Source organism: Acanthopagrus latus, chromosome 16 (genome assembly GCF_904848185.1).
Source record: "Acanthopagrus latus isolate v.2019 chromosome 16, fAcaLat1.1, whole genome shotgun sequence".
Lineage (NCBI taxonomy): Eukaryota > Metazoa > Chordata > Actinopteri > Spariformes > Sparidae > Acanthopagrus > Acanthopagrus latus.
In genome coordinates this window covers 13,216,277-13,237,418 of record NC_051054.1, presented here as the reverse complement: position 1 = coordinate 13,237,418, position 21,142 = coordinate 13,216,277, and the positions used below count along the sequence as shown (strand labels likewise).

At 45.1% G+C, this 21,142-nt stretch overlaps 1 protein-coding gene across 8 annotated transcripts in view; it reads left to right on the top strand.

Moving 5' to 3' along the window:
* Positions 1-1,368: 1,368 nt before the first annotated feature.
* Positions 1,369-21,142, top strand: part of eml1 (EMAP like 1) — a 53,472-nt gene continuing 33,698 nt past the window's right edge. The window contains exon 1 of one of the 8 annotated variants that reach the window (XM_037071824.1): positions 1,369-1,526. In XM_037071824.1, coding sequence (XP_036927719.1) covers positions 1,499-1,526 — 28 coding nt within the window. In that variant the 5' untranslated portion in view covers positions 1,369-1,498. Of the gene's footprint in view, positions 1,527-13,640; positions 14,449-14,468; positions 14,562-21,142 lie in introns of those variants that run through there. The other 7 variants (XM_037071821.1, XM_037071820.1, XM_037071823.1 and 4 more) reach the window with 7 other exon arrangements.

Below are 21,142 nucleotides of genomic sequence, written 5' to 3'. Positions count from 1 at the left end.
TGCACAAGGACCTTCTAGCTCTTCTGCAAACAAGAGCCAGAGAGCAAACATCAAAGCTGGTCCCGGTATGAAGGCTGGGGTGCTGTGTAAGGTTGGAGGGGTGGATGGGTGGATGGGTGGATGGGGTGGCGTCGGGGTCTCTGATAAACGGAGCAAGAAACCCTCCAAAGTCTCATCACCTGTGTTCTCTCAAAATCTCAAGATAACCCCGGTCCCCGACGCTAAATCCTGACCCCTCCGACACCGGTGCTGCTGGACAACTTAACGCCTGACCCCACTCAGTCACATGCCGGACCTTTCCCTCGTGATAATCCTCCTAGTCAAGTGACAAAGGGTCAGCTGAGTAAGCTGAAAAGTAATTCAGGAATGAGGGTACGGAGAGGTTGGTGGTGATCTTAATCAAAGCTGTTCTGAGGAACATTTGTGCACTCGAGCGGGCCAGTAATCTGTACAGCATTATGAAGTGCCTTGCAAGCACTTTTCTTTGTCTCCCGTGTTATGAAAGGACTTAGGAAGGAGAGACAAAGCTGACTGCCATCTTTGATTCCCCTGCTTTTCCTCGTCGTCGATCCTTCTTCATGTTTGCCTCTGCTGAAGAGAGAACTTTCTGTTTCCCCACTCCGCCGCCTGCCTGTCTGTCTGCGTTAAGTAGAAATTGGCAGCAAATGCACCTCCTTGGAAACATCGCCTCTGGCTTTTTTTTTTTTTTTTAAATGGGAAATAAAACAGACTATTGTGATTAAGTTTTGCTGTCAAAATGGCAGTCTTGAGTGCAGTCACTTGACCCTGGAAATTTCTTGGTATCCAGGCCACTTGAGGAACTGGAGACAACAAAGGATTTTCTCCTGCGCAAGCTGCCATTCAATGAGACACAAGCGCCCCCCAGAGGAAAGAAAAGCTGCTACTGCCAAAAAATAATGAGCTTTTCTGGAATAATGCCAGGTTTAAGCCAACCTGTTCCTCCAGCGACACAGAGCTTTTTTTGTGCTTACTGTCACAGGCTCAAGGGATTAAGGAGAAAATGATACGAGAAAACAACTGTGGCTCGTACAAACTCAAATGGTGGCGTGAGTTTGTAAGGAGAGCCCTTGGCCTTCTTCTGAAAAACTTCTTTCTTACTTTTCTCAAATACTTTAGAGGTCACATGTATGTTAGATGTATGAGAGAGTTAAGGAAATCATATCTGGGACCGCCTGCCATATGTGAGGGAAACTGTATCCCAAGGGAGGATTGTTGGTTACAAATTTAGTGTCCAATAGCGCAGTGTGTGATATTTGATTGGCATATCTACTGGCCACTGGTCAGATTGTTGAGAGAGGGAGAGAGAGCGGGGGGAGGTCAAAGAGAAAGAAAGTTTAGTAAGAAAGCCAAACACACAGAGAGTGGGACAGTTTGAGAGCTTGGCCAGCAAAAACAAGGAGATCCAGGAGAAGCAACAGACTGCAGACGCTCAGCTGACAAGAGAAGACACTGTCCTGACCCTCCCCTCTCTGCGGCCATGTCTGAGTGTGAGGGGCTACCCACGGGTAAGCAAAAACTTGTGCACATGTGCACACATCTGTGTTCAAGACTGATATATGAGGTGAGAATATGTGCTTGTAAACTGTTTGGATTTGTGTGTCTGCACATGTGTGTTGTTCTCTGTGTGTGTTTGAGGGAGAGTGTCTTTCTCTCTTGGCCCGTCCTGTTTTTAGTCGAAGCCCTCCACTGAGACAGCTCACCCAGCAAGTATTCAGCTGCAAAGAGGAGCCGGTTCGGTTTGGGCCCTTATATGGAAAACTTGGAGAGAATTCCCTCTGGTTTCGTCAAAATAATGCAGTATGACTCTGCAGCAGTTTTAATCAGACATGTAGAGACGAAAGCAAAGGAGAGAGGTTGGGTGGAGGTAGGAAGGTAGATGTCGGTCTCTCACAGTGTTCCTGTGAGAGAGATTTACGAATACAGTAATACTGCATGTGACCCGGCTGTTCCAGTGCTAACGGAGACAAACAGTGTTTTCTAAAAAAAAAAAATGGGTTAAAATGTTACTTGGGGAAAAGTAAAAGTCAACCACAGGGATAGCACTTGAGCCTTAAATGTGCTTTATGTAAACAATAAAGTATCAAAACATTCAAAAATTGACAGAAATTGTCAAGCTAGCCCCGGCCTGTCCCTTCTCATGATACCACTAAGGGCTCCCAGTCCAGGCCGCTAGCTGCACGGCTAACTGAGCTAACTGATAGCAGCAGCAGTTAGCAGTCAATCTGGTGATACACTGCACAATCTTCATTTGGAGTATGAATTCAACAGGGGGCAAATTCCTACATATTTCACCTTTAAAGTATCTAATTGAAGTCAATTGTAGATATATTTACATGGATGTATAAACTGTTTTAGTATTAGATTACCAATTTGTGCTACTTGCAGCATGAAGTGTATAAAGTAACTAGTAACCAAAGTTATTATATAGATATAGTGAGTAAAAAAGTACAGTATTGTCTTCTATAATGTGGTGGAGTGGAAGCATGAAGTAGAAGGAAAAAGGAAATACTCAGGTTAAGTCCCAAAAAAGTCCAGTACTTGAGTAAATGTTCATCACAAGCAAGTATAAAGATGTTTAGTGTGTGTGTGTGTGTGTGTGTGTGTGTGTGTGTGTGTGTGCAGTTGAGCATGAAGTGAAGGGTCATTTCCCGCAAGTGTAGCCAAGCTGAGAGTGGAGCTGAAGTCCTTACAACCGGCCGTCTGACAGAGCAACAGAAACAATCAGTTATAAATAGAAACATGTCTTGTTCTCTCGTTCGCTCATGTCTCAGTCTCTTACTCCTCCCCTCTATCTCATCTCTCCCTGTCCCGTCTGTTTATCTCCTGGTTTTCCTCTTTCCTTCCCCTCTCCGGCTCCGTCCATCCATGCATGATTCCCTTAATTAAACATGACTCAGCAGTTTGAGAGCTGTCTGATGCTGTCAGTGACAGAGCAGGCGGCCTTGCTTAAAGCTGCCAAGACCGGGGGTGATTGTATGTGATGGGCAGCTGACCACACCTCCATTATCTGTCACATCATACTCTAATAGATTTGCCAGGAAATTGCATCAAAATCAGGCAGCTCAATTACTGTGATTTACTTTCTGGCACCGAAACTCAGCGCTGCTCCCTTTTTCAAGTCACGTTGATTCCAAAATCGGATAAAGCCACAAAGTAGCTGCTGTCTGGTGCTCCACTTACACTTACATGCAAAAACAGGTATCTCTGTTTTAATTTATTTAGCTAAACATGTTTGGGTTTTTTTTTAATCGTGCTGTCAAATCTATATCAATCAAACTAACTTTTATTTTTCAGCCCTTTCACTCTGTCTTATGAGTCCTATGTGGATCTGCATCTATCAAAGGGAAAATCTTTATGGAATATTTGCATATTTTCATTCAGACACTCTTAATTTTTAGAAGCCTCTGGGTGTGAAAATGTAACATTATTGTAAAGGGTACAGGTTACAGCCTCGGCAAACTGTCAGAACAGATGTTTGCGGTGACTCCACTGAGGATGTGTGGGAATAAAGATGTTATCTGAAGGAAAAGTGTTTAAAGGAAATGGTGCGAGCAGGAATAAACTGTTTAGGAAGGTCGCCGTGGAGCTGGACGGTTAGGGGAGGTTCCCGGTTTAGTTTGAGACAAACACACAGTCTTTTAATTATTTTAGACAGCAGGGCTTTTTCACTGCAGACATTCTGACTTGTCTTCGCAGGCAGAGCGAAAGTTTTAGTGATAATATGAATTATCTCTCTGGCAGTGAGACGCTGCAGTGCATAATACAGGTGCCCTGAAAGCAAAGCAGCCAGATATAATTTTAATATTTACACCATTGCTTTTCCTACTGTGACATGTCAAAATTGACCTCAGTGGAAAATTTAGGATTTTCTGAAGAAAATGATGGAATATTGAATAGAATATTGTGAAGTGATGACAGTGAGACCTGGACTGAGCAGCATGAGTTCAGCTAGTGTCCTGCAGGTGGCAGTATTTGCACATTTCATGACTGCTGGTACAGCGAATGGAGTGAAGGAAAAGCACAGGGTCATAAAAAGGGGCAAGATTGATATGAAAAAAGGAACGAAAGACTGGTTGGGGATGCTGTACAAAAGTGGAGAAAATGAGATAGGACAAAAGTAGGGATGTGAAAGGGGAGCGGAGAAGATGGGAGGGGGGCGAGGAGCGAGGAGCGAGGCGGTGGCTGTCGCAGAGGAAATCAGTTTGGTGGAAAATGAAAAGGAGCCCTGGATGTGTCATGAAGCTGAGAAGTATGGGGGTTTAAATGGAAGCTGACAAGACTTTATGTGGAAGAGAAACCACCAGCATACAGTCACCCCCGACTGCAGTACAAATACTACACACAGATGTACATTTTGGGAGGACACAGGGGTTTTGAGTTCAGTTTTGAATTGTCAGACTGGCACTGGATTATTGTGGTTTTCCCTCACTTGAATAGCTTTCAACCATAAGTTGAGACAGATAAAAATGTCTGGGGGAGGACTCCTACAATCCCTGCTTGATTCAAATTTCAAGGTTCATTCCATTATCATTCTGCAACACAGGGTTGTTCAATGAAATGCATGTTGTGTATTCTCTTGTGCTGCACAAGAAACAATATTAGTTGTGGCAGGTGTTGACGATGAGTTTGGGAGTCTCACAGCCTGAGAAAGAAGAAGCTGCTCTGTAGTCTGGTGCTACGACAGCGGATACTTCTGTTTCTTTTACCAGACGGCAGCAGTGCTATATATGAACTCTCATCATACTACGATGAATGTAGACCGCATACTTCACTGTAGAGATCTCTTGATGTCTGGGACTGCAGTCAGGGGTGTACAGTGTGGAAAGTAGGGGTCTGAGCACGCAGCCCGGGGGGACTTGAGAACTAAAGTGTGACTGACAATTCCAAACTATCTTGGGTCTGTTTGTGAGGAACTTGTGTCCCCCGTGCCCTTGACTGCACACATCTGTGTGTGTGTGTGTGAACATTCTAGAGTGAGTGAGTTAGAAATGTAGAGATGAGAGGTGAAGATGGCATCATGGCCTGCTGACATCAGCCCTCCATCTGTGCCCTGAATATGAGGACTACTAGCTTTGCTGATGTAAAAACCTAATCCTCATGTCAACATTCTGGTTGAAAGGGGGGGGAGGTCATTTGTCACACGGGCTTGAGTGCAGTCACCTGCAGTTTCGTTATAAGGAGCAGGGCATGCCTCAGCATATGCATGGGAGTAAAACTCCGCAGCAGACACCAGGTTTCCTCAGCAGGGTTTATTTTAGGCTGCATCGATCGCTGGCCTGAGTCGCTCTGACTTTGAAAAGGAGCAGGAGAGGAGCGAGCGCAGGAAGAAACATTATTTGATGCAGGAGCGGGAGGGTACGACACGAAACGGAAAGAGAAGGCATTCAGGAATTTATGGAATCAAGCTGTGGGTGGTGGAGCATGGAAAGCAAGTGAAAGATAACGCTGTGTGCTGAGGAGGTATGCATTTTCAGCCACGGTGAGATGGGTTCCGTGTGATTTCGCACCACACATACACGCACATCTGTGGACAGTGCAGAGAGAAAGAGCGGAGCAGAGTTCCTGGTTGTTCAGGAAATGGGGGGAAGGGTGTACAGGGATGTTTCAGCGGCCAAGTCAGATGTGATTAATGTTGTCGTCGCTTGAGAGAACACACAGCCCTGCACACTCCGGGATACACAGTGTGTGTGTGTGTGTGTGTGTGTGTGTGTGTGTGTGTGTGTGTGTGTGTGTGTGTGTGTGTGTGTGTGTGTGTGTGTGTGTTGATATTACACACCACAGCACTGCTGGACTTTCATGCTAGTTGTAGTGATGAGGTGGATTTAAATCGCCGTCCTTTAGATAAATGGCTCCTTTTCACAGCAGTGGAGGGGTGACGAATCACAGCGTCTCCTCCTGACCTGCGAGGTTTTCTGCTTTTTAATGGAGCACCGGTCGCATAAGTAGATTTCCATGGATCGCAGTCGACTGAAGCACACCGATCCTGTTCTACTTGTGTGTCCGAGTTCTCCTCCTCATTAACATATAGATTAGATGTAGAGAAGTCAGTGTGGTTTAAACCCCTCTTCCCCGCTTCTATTGCATCATTAGTGTAAAGGCGGAAGGGGGTCAGGCAGGGAGGGAGAGGTATCAAAGGTTGACACAGAAGCAACGGAAAGCTCAAGTATTACCATAAAAGATAATTTGATATGGTCATGATGATGTTATGAATGTCATGCTTCCCTGCAGAATAACACAGTAGGTCTACTTTACTGGCTCGTTCCCCGTTCCCCTCTCTGTCCATCTGCTTTCTTCCTGCCTGTCTGTTCACTCTGTCCTGTCTAGTGTTTGTATGTGGGCTCACTAAGAATGTAGTCCCGCTCCCTGCTCATATGCAATATATAAAGCAGGTCCGCCCACTTCATCCTGGAAGAAGGGGCCTGTTTTTGTTACCATTAAAGGATTTCTTTGGGGTATTTTTCCTTGGTCAAACCCAGGATGTAAGGATATATGGTGCTGTGTCTGGTAAAGCGTTAACAAGCCACTTATAACTTGTTAGAAATGTGACTACCAAAACGTTGACCTATTTCTTACAGGCACTGCCGATGCTCAAGGACAGGATTAGGAGTTAGAGGCAGTGATTCTGGGACTGAAGTGGCTTCAACAGTTCCCAATGACCAGCCAGTGACTGTTAATGTCAGCTACAGAATCAATATCTATTCATGAAAGTGTTACGGAGATTGTACTGTTTGCATGAATAGCCATCTAGAGGGATGTGGCTCAAAACTGCAGACTTACCTCCTGGTTTTTAAAGCAAACAAAATGCAATGCTCTGATTGTAAAACAAGGCCAAAATTCAGATGATACTGTGTATTTACATTGTTAGGTCAAGATGTGTTGCCACTTGCTTCATAGGACTGCATATTTCAATACGCCAGAAGAGATTCGGTGACCTATAATTCTTCAGTGCTGTTTGATGTGTTACAGAAAAGAGGCGCTGCAGTAGGACATGTAACGCTGCTCCACAGCCTCAGGATTAGGAGCTATTTACGGCCCAGAAGCAGATTCTCCTCTTCTACACTCACGTGCCTTCTCTGTCTCCCTCCCATGAAGTTTGTCTTCCATGGAGACTTAACAGAGAACAGGACGTCTTCCTTTTTAAGCCTCAGGAACCAAACTCCTCTTCACCATTGCTCGCCTTAAATCCAATACGCACGCTCCTGTTTATCTCACAGTGACTGCTGCGGCACCCCGTCACAGCCTGTGTTTGCTGATTTATTTAAAGAATTTATGAGTTGATTAAGCATTACTCATATTGATTTTACCCATAATGCCAGGGTAGGAATCAGTGCTGCTTTTCAGATCTTTCGAATACATCATCGCACCACTGCAAGACTTGCAAAATACATTCCCCCTCCTTTTTTCTTTTAAATTCTTAAATGTGGGTAAATGTGGGGTTTTGTAGATATTACACAGTCTGCCAGTGGATTTCTACACACATAATGCTATTAGGAGACCACAACCGAAAGACTGCGCTAAAAACACAAGTGGTGACCCAGTTTTCCTGAACCATAACATCATTATTTGGCATTGCCGCTGCTTGTGTGGCCCACAGTGCGCTGCAGTGTGCCGCTGCCATTTCCTTTTCATCGTCTAGCCATGTTTCTCTGCACTGATTGCACAAAAAATGTATTGTACAGTCTTTGTAAGTTGACTCTTTCCATTGGGTTGGATAACATATTCAATTTTGGAAGGTGGAGTGGGGTGCAAAGGATTGAAACAGACAGGCGGCAAGTATTGATAAATGATAGAGATACTATCTATATTTAACATTTTCAGCTATATATATGCAGCTATGACGATATTGACAACTTGTGAAATGTCTCCCGTGGCATTTAGTAATTATAGCTTCAGTTTCCAGATAATGACTTCTAATGACTTTGAGGATCGCATGGCTTTTCTTGTTGCATCGCAGGCAGGTTGACATTTTCGACTAAGAGTAAAATGTATCACAGATTCTCGTGAAAGTTCGGTGCAAACTTCACTTTCACCTCAGGACTTTATAACTTTGGTGACTGCTCAAATAATTGTTTAGCCCAGAGAGGCTCTGCGCCCAAGCTGAACCCTTACAGAGCCGCAAGGATGGCCGTAACTCTTAAAGGGACAACTCACCCCAAAAATGAAAGTCCAGTCATCCATGGAATTATCCAAGTCTTAGGAAGCCCCAGAGATCCCTAATTGATTTGAAAAAACACTTTTACAGCATTGCAGTGGCAAACCAAGACATTTTGACATAAATGCTGGATTTAGAACCTGTCCTACTTCCTCTGTGTTCTTCTTTTTTTAACCTGGAGTTAATGTTGGCATTTAGCTGGCCCTATAGTTTCTGCTCATATTGCTGTAGACTCGTATTGTCATCTAACTTTTTGACAGTAATGATGTGATACAGGCGGCAGGCAGGAAGTTGGTTTACTGTGATCCGTCACAGGTCATGCATCGTATTGTTGGTTTGAATCCAGATCTTTGTTGCCATGGGAGTCTTCGTGTTCTGCCTGAATCAGCTCCTTCTGGTTTCTCTGAAGCAGCAGAGCTGTGAACAAAACATTATCACCCTGTTGGATTCTCCTCCAATGAAAGTAGGTCACATTTACCCCCTCATAATTCATGATGACAAAAACTTTCAAACAGCTCTTCTTCATGGATTCTGGTTGATTGTTGCAGGGGTTAAACAAAACTGTTTGATTATCTTTCACATGCACACACACACACACACACACACACACACATACGCACACACACAGCAGATAACAGCTTGTAAGGGGAACATCAGCACACAGGTAGTCTATTTTCTTCAGATTCTTGAAGCTAATTACGTCCGACATGAGGCGAGCAGAGTTCATAATTCGGTGTCAGGAAATGTACTGTAATCTGGACTCGGCGCCTAGTCAGATAAGCATGTATTAGAAAGGACAGGTTATTCTCCCCAGCAGGTTGGAAATGATGTATTTTCAGCAGTCACTCAGCTGACTTACTCTCCCCTCTCACATTCAATCCATCTCTCCCCGTCTCTCTCTGTGCTCTCCTGTCCAGACAGTTATTAGAAAGAGTGAACCTGTCAGTCACAGACAGTATTACATCCTCTGCCGGTCTGGCCTCTTCTCAACATCAAGGTGCGTCAGTAGTACAGCTGCTGTTATCAGATGTCGCACGGTCATGCCTTCAGGATTAATCATTTCTCCATCGACCAAAGTCTAAGGTAAGATGAAAAGATACAACTTTCATTCTCCTTAATCAGTGCAGGCTAACACATGGTTGTTTAGCAGATAATGTTTAGTATTTTTTACTATCTCAGTGTGTTAGCATTATAACATTGACATAACATTTTCTGAAAACCAGTGAAATAAATGGAAGACAAGAGAGAGCGTGTTCTGCCCAGCTTTCCTTGTTGGCTCTATTTGGTGAACTTTAATACCTGCTGCTGGTATGACTAACGATGCCTTTATGAACCCTTTATAACTTTTTATTTCAACGTAATCATTTATTGTGATCTCACTGCCTTATATGGCGACAAGGATATATAAGAAGTCTTCTGGCAACTTTCCCAGTGTCACAAGCTTTCTGTAATGTTTAACTAGTTGGAGCAAAGCTTAACGGGACTACCCACAACCATGTTCATAAAGATTATACAGTCTAGCCATCCAGCTTGACTGACTGTAAAAAGTGCATGCTCCCCGCAGGCTTTGTTTGAAATTTGATGTGGATCATTAAAACCCCAGGTTGGATTAATCCATGGTGTAAAGCACAAAACAGCCCAATAACCGGGACAGGCACACAGATGGTGGCTGGATCATACAGAGGATTGACCTTGTTTCCTCCTCAGCTCTGGATTTGATTGTGCATAATCCTGGCCCACTGACAGACTGACTGATCATCTGCAGATAAAACCAGTGTCAGCAGTTTTCTTTTCTCCCTCTCTGGAAGAAAGAGAAGAACGACCAGCTCGGTTTGAACATGACCTTCAAGTGCCTCCTGAGAGCCAAATCTGTAAAAACAGAGTCAGCAGGGTAGTTGAGAGAAAAGTGTTAGAGTGCTTTTAAGCAGGAAACTACATCCTCTGTTAGGTGAGATAACTGCATGTGCTCTGACTCTGCAGGTGGCCCAAAAACTTTCTGCAATTAAAGGTCTATTTAGAAGATGCACCAGGTCTCTAGGCCCACATGTCTATAGCTCCTGTGCTAGCCACGTAAACACTAATGGTGTTTTTCCACCAACAATTTTTGCCAAGCTGAGTCAGATTTAGCCACGCTGATTTGCTTCTCCGTCACCAGTTTTATGAGTAGGGCTAAGTCTCGTTCGCTATAAGGGCAGCCACAGTCAGCAGCAGTTAGTGTTACCCTGATGATGTGCTTCCAATGATAAAGTAACTTATCTTAAAGTTAGCCTTGCAACCTACATGAGGAAACTGGAAGTATCTCCATTTGAAATTTCAGTCTACAGGGGGCAGCAGAAAGAAGTGTGAATACGAAGATGACACATCGCCTTTCATGTTAATACAGTAAACATGTTAGCTAACAGTTGCTTATTTACACATTCAGCATCTATGGAGCAATATTATTAATTTGGAGTTGTGTTTATAGCCACCTTCTGAATGTAAGACCAGTAGTCACACTCTTTTAGCTCTGTGTTTGGTCTCCACCAAATCCTGAGGCTAATATCTGTTTCTTTAGCTGCTGAACAGTCCATTTTGTCCACTAGCTAGGCGCTAACTGTTTCCATCTGGAATATGCACGTAGTTTAGAATAGATTTTAGATCTTTTTTTATGATGAAAATATTAGCATTATGCAGCTGTAAGAAAACACTGTGTGAGCGATTAGTGGGCCAAAACAGCAGTCAGACAGCTGAAAAATGAGCTGAAACTTGCTGTAAAGCTCCACTAAGACACTTCATGTCATACAGTTCTAAAAATGTTAAGTATAGCTGCTTTCAGCATTTTGTTTTATTATTATGTTCAATGGCATTATAACGGAGATGTCTTGAGATCATCGCTGTCCCAATTTGTGCTCCCAGATTGCATGTTGTGGCTGTGCAGATACAGAAGCCTACTTGTTATTAAGAGAGAGAGATCGTCACACTGCACAGCACTATCCTGTTTATATTCTAAGTGTGTGACTGTGTGTGTGTGTGTGTGTGCGTGTGTGTGCGCACCCCACGGATACAGTGAGGGGAGGTGGGAGGGGGGGAACAATGGGGGGGTGTGGAGAGAGGAGGGGTGGAGCAGCAGCAGTCCCACCACCTGCCACCCGCTGGGTGGTAGGTGGAGTTTAGGGAGCCGTGGGGGGGATTTTGGAGGGAACGTACCCCAGTTTTAGCTGCCTCTCTTCTCACGTGAGCATATGCACCAAGAGACAGACACGCAAAAAACCAGACCTGTCCCTAATCTAGATCCCAAATCTGCCCCAGAATGAGATTTGTGATAATCTGAACCCCTTCAGACTAAACACCAGCGTGACTTGCGGCCTTCTGAACAAAAACACAACGGATGTTTACAGTGCACGTTGCCTGCCTGCTCTGCCTTAAATTCTTTTTCTGTATCTAAATCTAAACACATGTACGGTATGCAGCGACCCGTTTGAAACATCTGAAATGGGATTATCAGAATACCTGCAAACACATTGGTGCATATGCTACACGCTCTAGTTGCAGATAAGGACATTAACTGTAGCTGCAGACAGAAGGTTTAAAGGTCAACACTTTACTTTCCGTTTCTGTGTTTTGAAACGTAATATCCTTGTGATTTTACAACACAACTGCTGCAGTGTGCAAATGTAGCACCGGCCTACAAAGAGCACCTTGTTTTCCCAACAGAATCTGGCCTGCTGCTGCCAGATCTATCGGTGGCTTTTTGTTAATTGTGTAATAAGTGAACCAGAGTGCGGTGTTTTTTTCCTGAGGGAGCGGAGGGAGAAGAATGGAGGCGCAGCTCTGAGGTCAACAACACAGAGGCCTTGAACTATAAACTGATCAGCCGTTAAGAGGTGCTTCACTACATCCCTTTCATCCTCCTCTTAAAGGTCAAATTTAGCTGCGCCACCTCTTGAACCAGAAGCGATTCTCCATATAATGGGAGATACCTGCACGGAAAGAGAACACAGATTATTCACCTGCTGGGCTAAAAAAAAAACGAGAGAAACAAATGCATCCTTTCATGGTCTTCCCCACCGCTGCCTTTAGAGCATCCCTCGCCTTTGTGTAATTTCCGTCGGCTCCGTCTTGTGATCCAGCAAGAAAGGGGGGAACATTTCAGACGTGAATATAGGCCACAGACTCTGTCTTCTTTAGCCTTGTTATTTTTCCCCTGCAAGCTTGAATGATAAATAATGCAAAGAGCCCCCCCCATCATACACATACAAAACCCCCGGTTAGATTTAAAAAGCACCCATTTTTCAAGGGGTGTCCCCTCACAAAAGTCCCACCCGGCTCACTTTTTAATTTGCTCCTTCTCCCTAAACCCCGCACCCTCCTCAAGCGCTCTCTCTTTCAGTTTCTCCTCCGTCCCCTCCCCCTCCATCCCATTTATTTCTCTCTTTTCTCAATCCCCTGGTCTCCCTTTCATTCTCTCCCCCTCTCGTCCTTGTTTTTAGGGATCCCTCACTCTCTGTGCAGTCTGCAGCGTGGCAGATAAGACAGACAGAGGACGGAGCGATAATCATGTTTAGCCACAGCAGAGATCCCCTGGCAGACTGTGCGAATGTCTGGCCGCAGGAAGGATGTGGCGTTGGGTTTGTTATGGTGTGTCCCCATGTGACTTTACATACATATGGTGTGTGTGTGTGTGTGTGTGTGTGTGTGTGTGCGTGCGTGCGTGCGTGCGCGCAGGTGTGTGTGTGTGTGTGTGTGTGTGACACGTGGTTGTGTGTGGAAGAGCAGCAGAATAACGTAGAGAGAGCCACGGTGCCTTAGTCATTCCGGTAACCAGCCATTTGTTTAGTTTTGCATCCCCTTCTCGCTTTTCCTCTCCTCTCTCCTTCTTTCTCCTTTCCTCTTTTTTCCTCTCTCCACACATCTTCCTCTCGGCCCTTTCCCTTCTCTCACTCTCTCCTCTGTTCAGTTTCTCTGATACCTTTTCTCCCCATCTTTCCTAGCCTCACATGCTCTCTCCTTTTGTTCCTTCGCCTCTCCTCTTTAGTCCTTTCCTTTCCTTTCCTTTCCTTTCCTTTCCTTTCCTTTCCTTTCAGTCATCATCCCTCCTCTCCTCATTCCCCTGTTCTCCTCTCCTCTTTTCTCCTCCGTCCTCCCCCCCTACCTTGTCCTGTCCCTTTACCTCCTTTCCTCTCCTTTCCTCTCCTGTCTTCTTCTCTGTCAGTGTCCTCTCTCATTTTTTTTGGCCCACCTATCCCTTCTTTCATCCATTCCTCTTTTCTCCCCCTCCCTCCTTTCCATTCCTGCCCCTAGTTCCTCATCCTTTCTCCTCCTCTCCTCAACTCTCCCTCACTCTTCTCCTGTCTCCTCTCATTTCCCGTCTCCTCCTGTTACCTCACCTCACCTCACCTCTCTCCTCCTCTCTCCTTGTGTCCTTTTCTCTCCACTCATTGCCTTTCCTCTCCTCCTCACCTCCTGTCCTCCTGTCCTCCTCTCTCCTCTCGCAGAGGAGGAGGATCTATCTGACAGGCCCAGCCCCCTGCGCTATGACTCGTCCACACTGTGTGACAGGGGAAGGCTGGGCTGTCCCGAGCTTTATCTCAACACACACACACACACACTTGCACTCACTCACACACTCACAAACACACACACACACACACACAGTGACTGCCTGTGCCAGAGCCTGCCTGCGCTCTCAGCTCAAGCCCTCTTAAAGCTGTTTTTCTGCTGGAGATCAGCGAGAGCTAACGACACACAGCTGCCTCTGCCGAAGACAGGAGGACAAGAGGAGAACGGAGGGAGGAGGGGAATAAAAGAGGAGCAGGAGGGAGGAGAGGACGAGCACAGGGGGAAAACAAAACCACCAGCAGCCTCTTAACTTCTGTCTCTGCGTCTCTCCGGCAGTCCGGCACAGTCATTCTTCAGCAGGGAGTGTGTTCCGCTCCAGTTCAGGACTTTTTTTTTTTTAAGAGGGGGTGGTTAAGAAGAAGAGGAGGAAGAAGAGGGGCTGGAGTTCACATGACATAATCAGAGTGAATGGGTTGCCATGGTGACTCACCCAGGGAGCCTGACCCGTGCAGAGTGAATGGAGGGAGCGCCTTGGACGCCAAGTGAACGATAAACTAACGGAGGGGAGTCACCAGAGAGAGAGAGAGAGAGAGAGAGAGGAGAGGAGCGGAGAAGGAGAAGGAGCGGTGGATAACAGAGGGAGTAGAGAGGAGCGGAGCAGAGGTTGAGAATGGAGGACGGCTTTTCCAGCTACAGCAGCTTGTATGACACCTCATCACTGCTACAGTTCTGCAACGGTAAATCTACTAATCCTCCCATCCCCATCCCCCTGTGTTCATTCTGCTGCATGTTGTTTCCCTGGACTTGACATGTCACCAGCTTGACCGGCTAAACTTGACACCAAGTAGAGGTATGTGCTGCTGTCTGTGCTTGTGTGTGTTGCAGACGAGAGCTATTTTCAGCTCCGCTGCAAGCTTTTTTTTTTATGTTCTTCTCTGCATGTCAAAAGATTTGCTTTGGAGCATGTTGTCTTGTTGGTGAATATTTAAGGGAATGATTGGGGAAAAAAAGGAAAAAAAACTGCTGCAGAATCCAAATGAAGTTTCTGGGGGGTTTTTTCTGCATTTGAGCCAATAAACAAAGAAGGAGGGAGGATGAGGAGCGGTTCTTTGCCCGCAGCAGCTGCCCTGATTACTGTGGTTCTGCTTGACGCGATGAGGGTTATGTGATGATTATATTTCCCCCCTCATGGCTGATTACGATCAGTTTCGCTGAACGAGACAACACAGAAGTGGTGGGACGGGATGCTTGTGTCGCCTGCTGCACTGATGTTATTTATTTGGTGGCAGTGAGAGAAACCATACTTCAGGCTGCTGATGTTATGGGTGGGAGAGGGAGTGACTCAGGGAAGAAGTAAGGCAGCATGACACATCAGTATGACATCAGTTTAGGATTTATTTCCAAGAGGGCTGCAGTTTTTTTTTTGATAAAGTAAACACTGGTAAACTCTGCTCGAAAAAGGCAGTGAGTAAGTTGGTCTCAGTCCAACATTTGTCATCCCGTATTGCTTTTGAATGAGGTTCGGTTTAACTGCGTGCAGACTGACGAACTAGAGTTAATGAGCCCCCCTTCACAAAGGGGATTATCCCCAACACAATAACCTGTGTCTCTAATAGAAAACTGTAGCGCAGGGACTTTGAACCAGGCTAATTCAGCGGCTGACTCAACCAGCCAAAAGAAAAGAAAAAATGAAACCTTTATCATATGAATCTCACATTTTTTCATCATGTAATCAGCAGTTGACTGCGGACTGGTTAGCGAACGTAAGCTATCGCTGCTGAGGCATAGAGTAACCTATAATTGCCACTAGTGGATAATGAAAAAATCAATAATATTTACTGCGCTGTGTAAGCACTAGCTGTCGATGGGATGAGGGAACACCGTCGTCCAACAGAGCAAATTATAGCCGTGGAATTACATAGAGGAAGAGGTGTCCCCCCCCCCAGCCGTGGATACTGGGAACCTCACTACTTTCATGAATGACTGATGAGGTGAATCCAGTTAAAAGCTTTTATCCCTCATGGATTTCCCTCATTAAATTTATAGCGATCACAAAGGAGGAGATGCAGACAAAGAGGAATAGACGAGCTAGAGAAGCCTACACTTGTGATAAAGATCATCCAGACTGAAAACAATAGGGTTTTTTTCTTATACATTTAGTGTAACAAACAAAGGTGTAACTACTCCCCTGACATTCCATAGATGAGTAATTAAAGATGGAACATCTGCTCCAGAAGGTCACATAAAGACAAACAGGAATAAATAACAAAGAGGAGGCATCAGATCGAATCCAGTTCATGGTTAGCATCAGGGTTGGTGCCATTCAATGTCCCTCAAGATAATACTGGTTTGATTTGAACATGAAAAATATATATCGTGATGATGGTAATAGCCTGTGTAAACTTGCTGACGTAGAGAGGATACTGGTACGGCAATGACAACAGCGGCTGAAGGCATAGGTAACGTGGCTCCTGGCTCCACGACGGAGGAGTAAGGATTGGACTCTTCATTAACGTTACCATCGCCTCCCAGCCTCGTGTTCACCCTACACTGCTTTTTCATCATTAGTTCCTTTACATTTCACAGCTAGCTTTATGTTCGTAACACGCATATGCTTCACTACTACAAGTAGAGAGGTTTCTGTGAGTTCTAAACAGCAAATATTTTTGTATTTTCTCAAATTGTCAAGAATATCTTTACTGCTTAAATAGTTTCCATCTAAGTACTAAATCATCCACCTCTAGTTCACACAATAGTAAGTGCTGATCTCTAGTAACTGGGGGAAGAGAACAGAACTGGGTTTGTACTTGTCTACTCACATGTACGCACGTGCTGTGGGCCAAGGATAACAACTGAGGTGGGTCGGTTGGATTGACCTGAAAAACAGGTGTAGCAGTTGTTGTACGGTATCAGAACAGCTCTCTGAATTCCTCTGAGGAAATGACTGGCCTTTAAACATCTCACAAATTTTAGCACAGAGGTGGCAGGTACAGCATGTCAGTACTGTACGCCTCTCGAGGCTCGGTGGTTTGTCGACAGGTGGAAGAAGTTTAGCGTCGGAGCAGGCGAGCATGGAGAGACTCTGTAAACTTCCTCTTTCTGCACTTTGTCAGGACAGTCTTCATTTGATTATGCTTAAGATTCCCCTCTTGTCCTTCTTGCCATGTCATTTCCAGCAACCAGAGTGAGAGGCTGTGAGTTCACACTGTGAGGTTGTTTGTAATGCTTCGCAATGTCACGTCTCCTCTCCGAGAGAAAGCAGATGAAATAAGACATGCTCCTCGGGGGCTGTTGCCGGGGATTTTCCAATCTCCAAACAAACTGATTTCTCTCTCTCTCTCTCCTACACACACACACACACACACACACACAACTAAAACACACTTAACTAGGGAGCAGCGCCTTGCTCGTTGTTCCAACAGACTGCTTAATTGGGTGAGCTTTGCTTAAGATGTGTGTGTTTGAGGGTACGTAGGGTTACAGCAGCTACAGCAGATTTTCTTGTGTTTGTGTGCTTGTGTGTAGGGCCTGTAGGCCAAAGTGACATCACTCCTGCCGCTGCCGTCCAGCTGAACCCAGATCCACTCAAAGCAAAAGTCAATGATGTCATTCATCCTCCCTCTCTCTCGGTCTCGGTCTCTCTCTCTCTCTCTCTCTTGGCCCGTGTGTTGTGGAGCATCCAACCAGACTAATGTTCGGAGACGAGGTCAGCTAAACTGCAGAAACGCGCGCAGGCTGCATGTTTTGTCCTCAGGAGGTCGGGGCTAGCTCAGGCTAACTGGAAATTAGCCTCATTACACACTCTGACACACACTGATTACAGCTGATGAAGGGAGCGAATCCTTTAGAGAAGCTTTCTGTCTGTGTTAAATATATCAAATCACATTTGGGATCTACTGGTCCTGCAGAAGGGGACAGTTTGATTGAATTAGTCTGTGTTGTGCCCCTTGTAATAAGATTGCTTTTGTTTTTATAGAATTATCATTGTCCTTGTATCAGATTGGCAGGATTCTTGTTCAGTTTAAGGGTAAGAAAGTGTCCATTTGATGCTACCATCACTTTAAAGGACCATCATGGTTGTTTTCCCTACATCCCCGACATCTTGCAAAGGAATTACCTGCCCAACATCAATCTTTTTTAATGCAATGAGAAATAAATTCCTGAAATATCCTCCTCACTGTCCCAACTGCTTGTTGTTCATCTTCTGGCTTTAAATTTTCCAGTGCAGTGCCTGTTCAATACATGCTGTTCGGCACAGATTATCTGGTACTGTGAGGGGTTCACAGATCCAGCTCTAAGCCTCCTGAAATGCTCATCGGGGTTGCCCTGATGATATCAAAATAAATTCTGGATGGTTACATCTGTACTTTCCGAGCCGGACCACAAAAACCAATGAGGGAGGACTCCCGCTGAAGCTGACAGTGCTGCCTAGCAACATTAAACATTCTAGCCCTTGAGGCCTTTTTTATGTCTGCTTCCCCGTGAGATCGCAAATCAGACAATCAGATCAGATTTTCACTGCTTGATTATTGTGGCCAAAAATAATTCACAATTCACTCTAGATTCTATCTTGCTAAAAAAAAACATTTGTTGCTTTGGACTACGATTTCCAATATTTAAAAACAGTAGCTGAAACATGCACAATCGTTTGAGCAAAAACATGACTTAATGCGATTCCTTGTTCATTATCTCCTGGTGCACCAAAAGCTCCTGATGTGTTAATAAGTAAATCTGTTAATAAGTAAATCCGGCTGCCTTACAGCGCTCTAATACCGATGATCGCACACTCATGTTCATCTCGGAGCGCCCAGCCTCTCCATCCTATCAAGTCCATTTGCCTGTGCTCATTAGCAAGAGGTGGTTTTGAGGTAATGACGTCCACTCAGATTTGGATCAAACATCCCTTTATCACTGTGTTCCACACTCTCGCTGTACACCCAAAGGCACACTGGCACAGCCCGCACCTCAGCTGCAGCGTACCATGATGGTACCAGAGCATGTCAGCAAGACAGCTGAGGGGGCGCGGTGAAGACGGGACATAGAGAAATCAGGAGCACAGGAACAGCAGAGTGAATGCTTAAGAAAGAGTAGGGGGAAGTTTGAGTCAGTCGCAGTACAGATGGACGGGGCAGGCGTGCTGGGCGGAGAGGGGAAATGAATGAAGACGGAGGCTCTTTTGATGTTTGTCAGAGGTATTCTGATGCACAGTGGAGGTGGCTCGACTCCATCCAGTCTCTTCCTCTTCTTGGCTGTGCATCTCTTGGTATCTGCATGCAAACCCTGATTGGTGATGGCACGTGTAGGGGGATTAGGACTTAAGCCCCACTCACGTTACCAAGCACAGAAGCCAAGAAAAAGTTGCCAGGGAGGAGGAGACGGAGGTGCATGTGTCTGTATTTGTGTTTGGGACTAAGTTTTTTCTTCTTCAACTCAGAGGCTGCAGTGGAACTTCATGTCACTGTTGATAGAGCCTTCATTTCATCTTATTTTCAATAAACTGTGGACCTTTATAGGAGACATATGTTCATTTTTAGCTTTTAATAATTTTATTTTGGGTTACTACTAGAATAGGTTTATATCCCCTACACTCAGGTCTGCTCTGAAAGGTCAGCTTGCACGTGCCTGAGCCAAAATTGCTAACCACCACAGAGCAACTTTGCTAAATCAATTCTTACGTGCCAAACTAGCCACAAGGCATTAACTTATGCAAAAGCTTGACTAGCCGATCTGACTGGGTGTTTCAGGAGCGCAACATTCTGTGGGAAAGAGGAGCTTCTGTCGTCTTTTCAACTGTCAAGATCTTGTATGTGCACAACAAGTTATATAAAACAGAGGACACGGGAAAACATTTAAAAAGCATGATATGTTCCTCTTCGATAATTTTTAAAAATGCCTCTTAAAGCGATAAATCAAGTAGTTTGAGTTATGCCTTCCTGTTTAGGTTAAATCCACACGCACTGACTCTCCGCTTAGCAGGAAACATCCACTCCTCTTCTTCCTTTTAACCTCTTTCCCTGCTCTTTCAACATCATCTATCAATGTCTAGTAAAACCTGCTGGCAAGCTGACCTGCACTCTTGATATTTCCTCCACATGAGTAAAGGCGCACTAAAATGTCAATGCAGAAACAGTTAGAGAGAGGAGTTAAAGGAGCTGATGTCTTTCGCTGCCGTTATTCATGTGTCACTGTAAAATGTAGCAGAGCAGCAGTTTAATAAATATCGACCTGAATGGGATAACTCATCCGCTGCTGCTGATTCATTTAAGGGTTGCCATTGATTTCCCATTGCTGTGTCAGTGAGCACACACAACACTCTCCGTTCTTTTTTTTCTTTTTTTTTTAACCGTGCTCTCTCGACGTCACTGGATTTCTTCCTTTTTTCAAGAGTCTTCTCTGTCCTTCACCTCGCTTTGCTCGCCCCTTTCTCCGTCCAGCACTCATCCCTGTGTCAGACTCTCTCACGCTCTTTGTTTGATCTTGTGAGAGTGCCCCGAGTGGAGCTCAGAGTGCTTTTATTTTTTTTATCTCCAGACAGTCAGATATTGAGCGGGGCGGTTTGGGCTTCTGTAGTCACGAGTCTTTCCCCCCTCCTCGCCCCCCCTCCCACTCCTTATCTCCCTCACTGTTTTTCTCGCCTTTCTCCTGATAAGGTTCGTCTTGCACTTTCTCTTTCACGCCGCAGAGCAGCTGCTCACATGTACACCCGGCGACGATGTGTGCTCGTCAAACTTGGACATGTCAACAGCTATATAATGAGTCTGCGCAGACGGCTACAATCCACTGCGACTCTGCGGTGTGTTGTCTAAAACAGCAGATTGTGCTGCGGGAGAGTCAAGCTGTGTGTGTGTGTGTGTGTGTGTTTGCGGATCTGTGACTGCCCTTGTCGCCAGTTGAGAAATGATGCCGATTACATAACGAAAGCAGTCCAGTGACCACGCGGTGCCAGCGCTCCCCTCTGGTATCCTGCTCTCTTCATGAATCATCTGTCTTTGATACTTGTAAAGCAGGGCATTCTGTACAGTGGATACACACTACATAGAGAGGACAACGTGTTCTACCCATAGAGGTGTGCTGAATAGTGTCTGCATAGAGGCCACGAGCCAGGATCATGCTGAGTCATGATTAAATGATCCAGAATAGCAGGTGGGCATGTGAACAGCCCCAATAATTAACTGAGTTACTGATATCTGCAGACATGGATTCTACGATGTGTTGTATTATCCAGTGAGAGTTGTTGATATGTTGATAGCTATTTGGAGTTTCAAGCTATAATAATTGTTGCTTCACCAGTACATTCCCTAAAACTAAGAAAATACTGTTTTACCTGACTTGTTGTCTGGGTTAATCTTCATAAATAACTTTTCAAACTAATCTCGATCGCTCTGTGTAGACAGAAACCTACTGTTAGAAAAAACATATTACAAATTATAC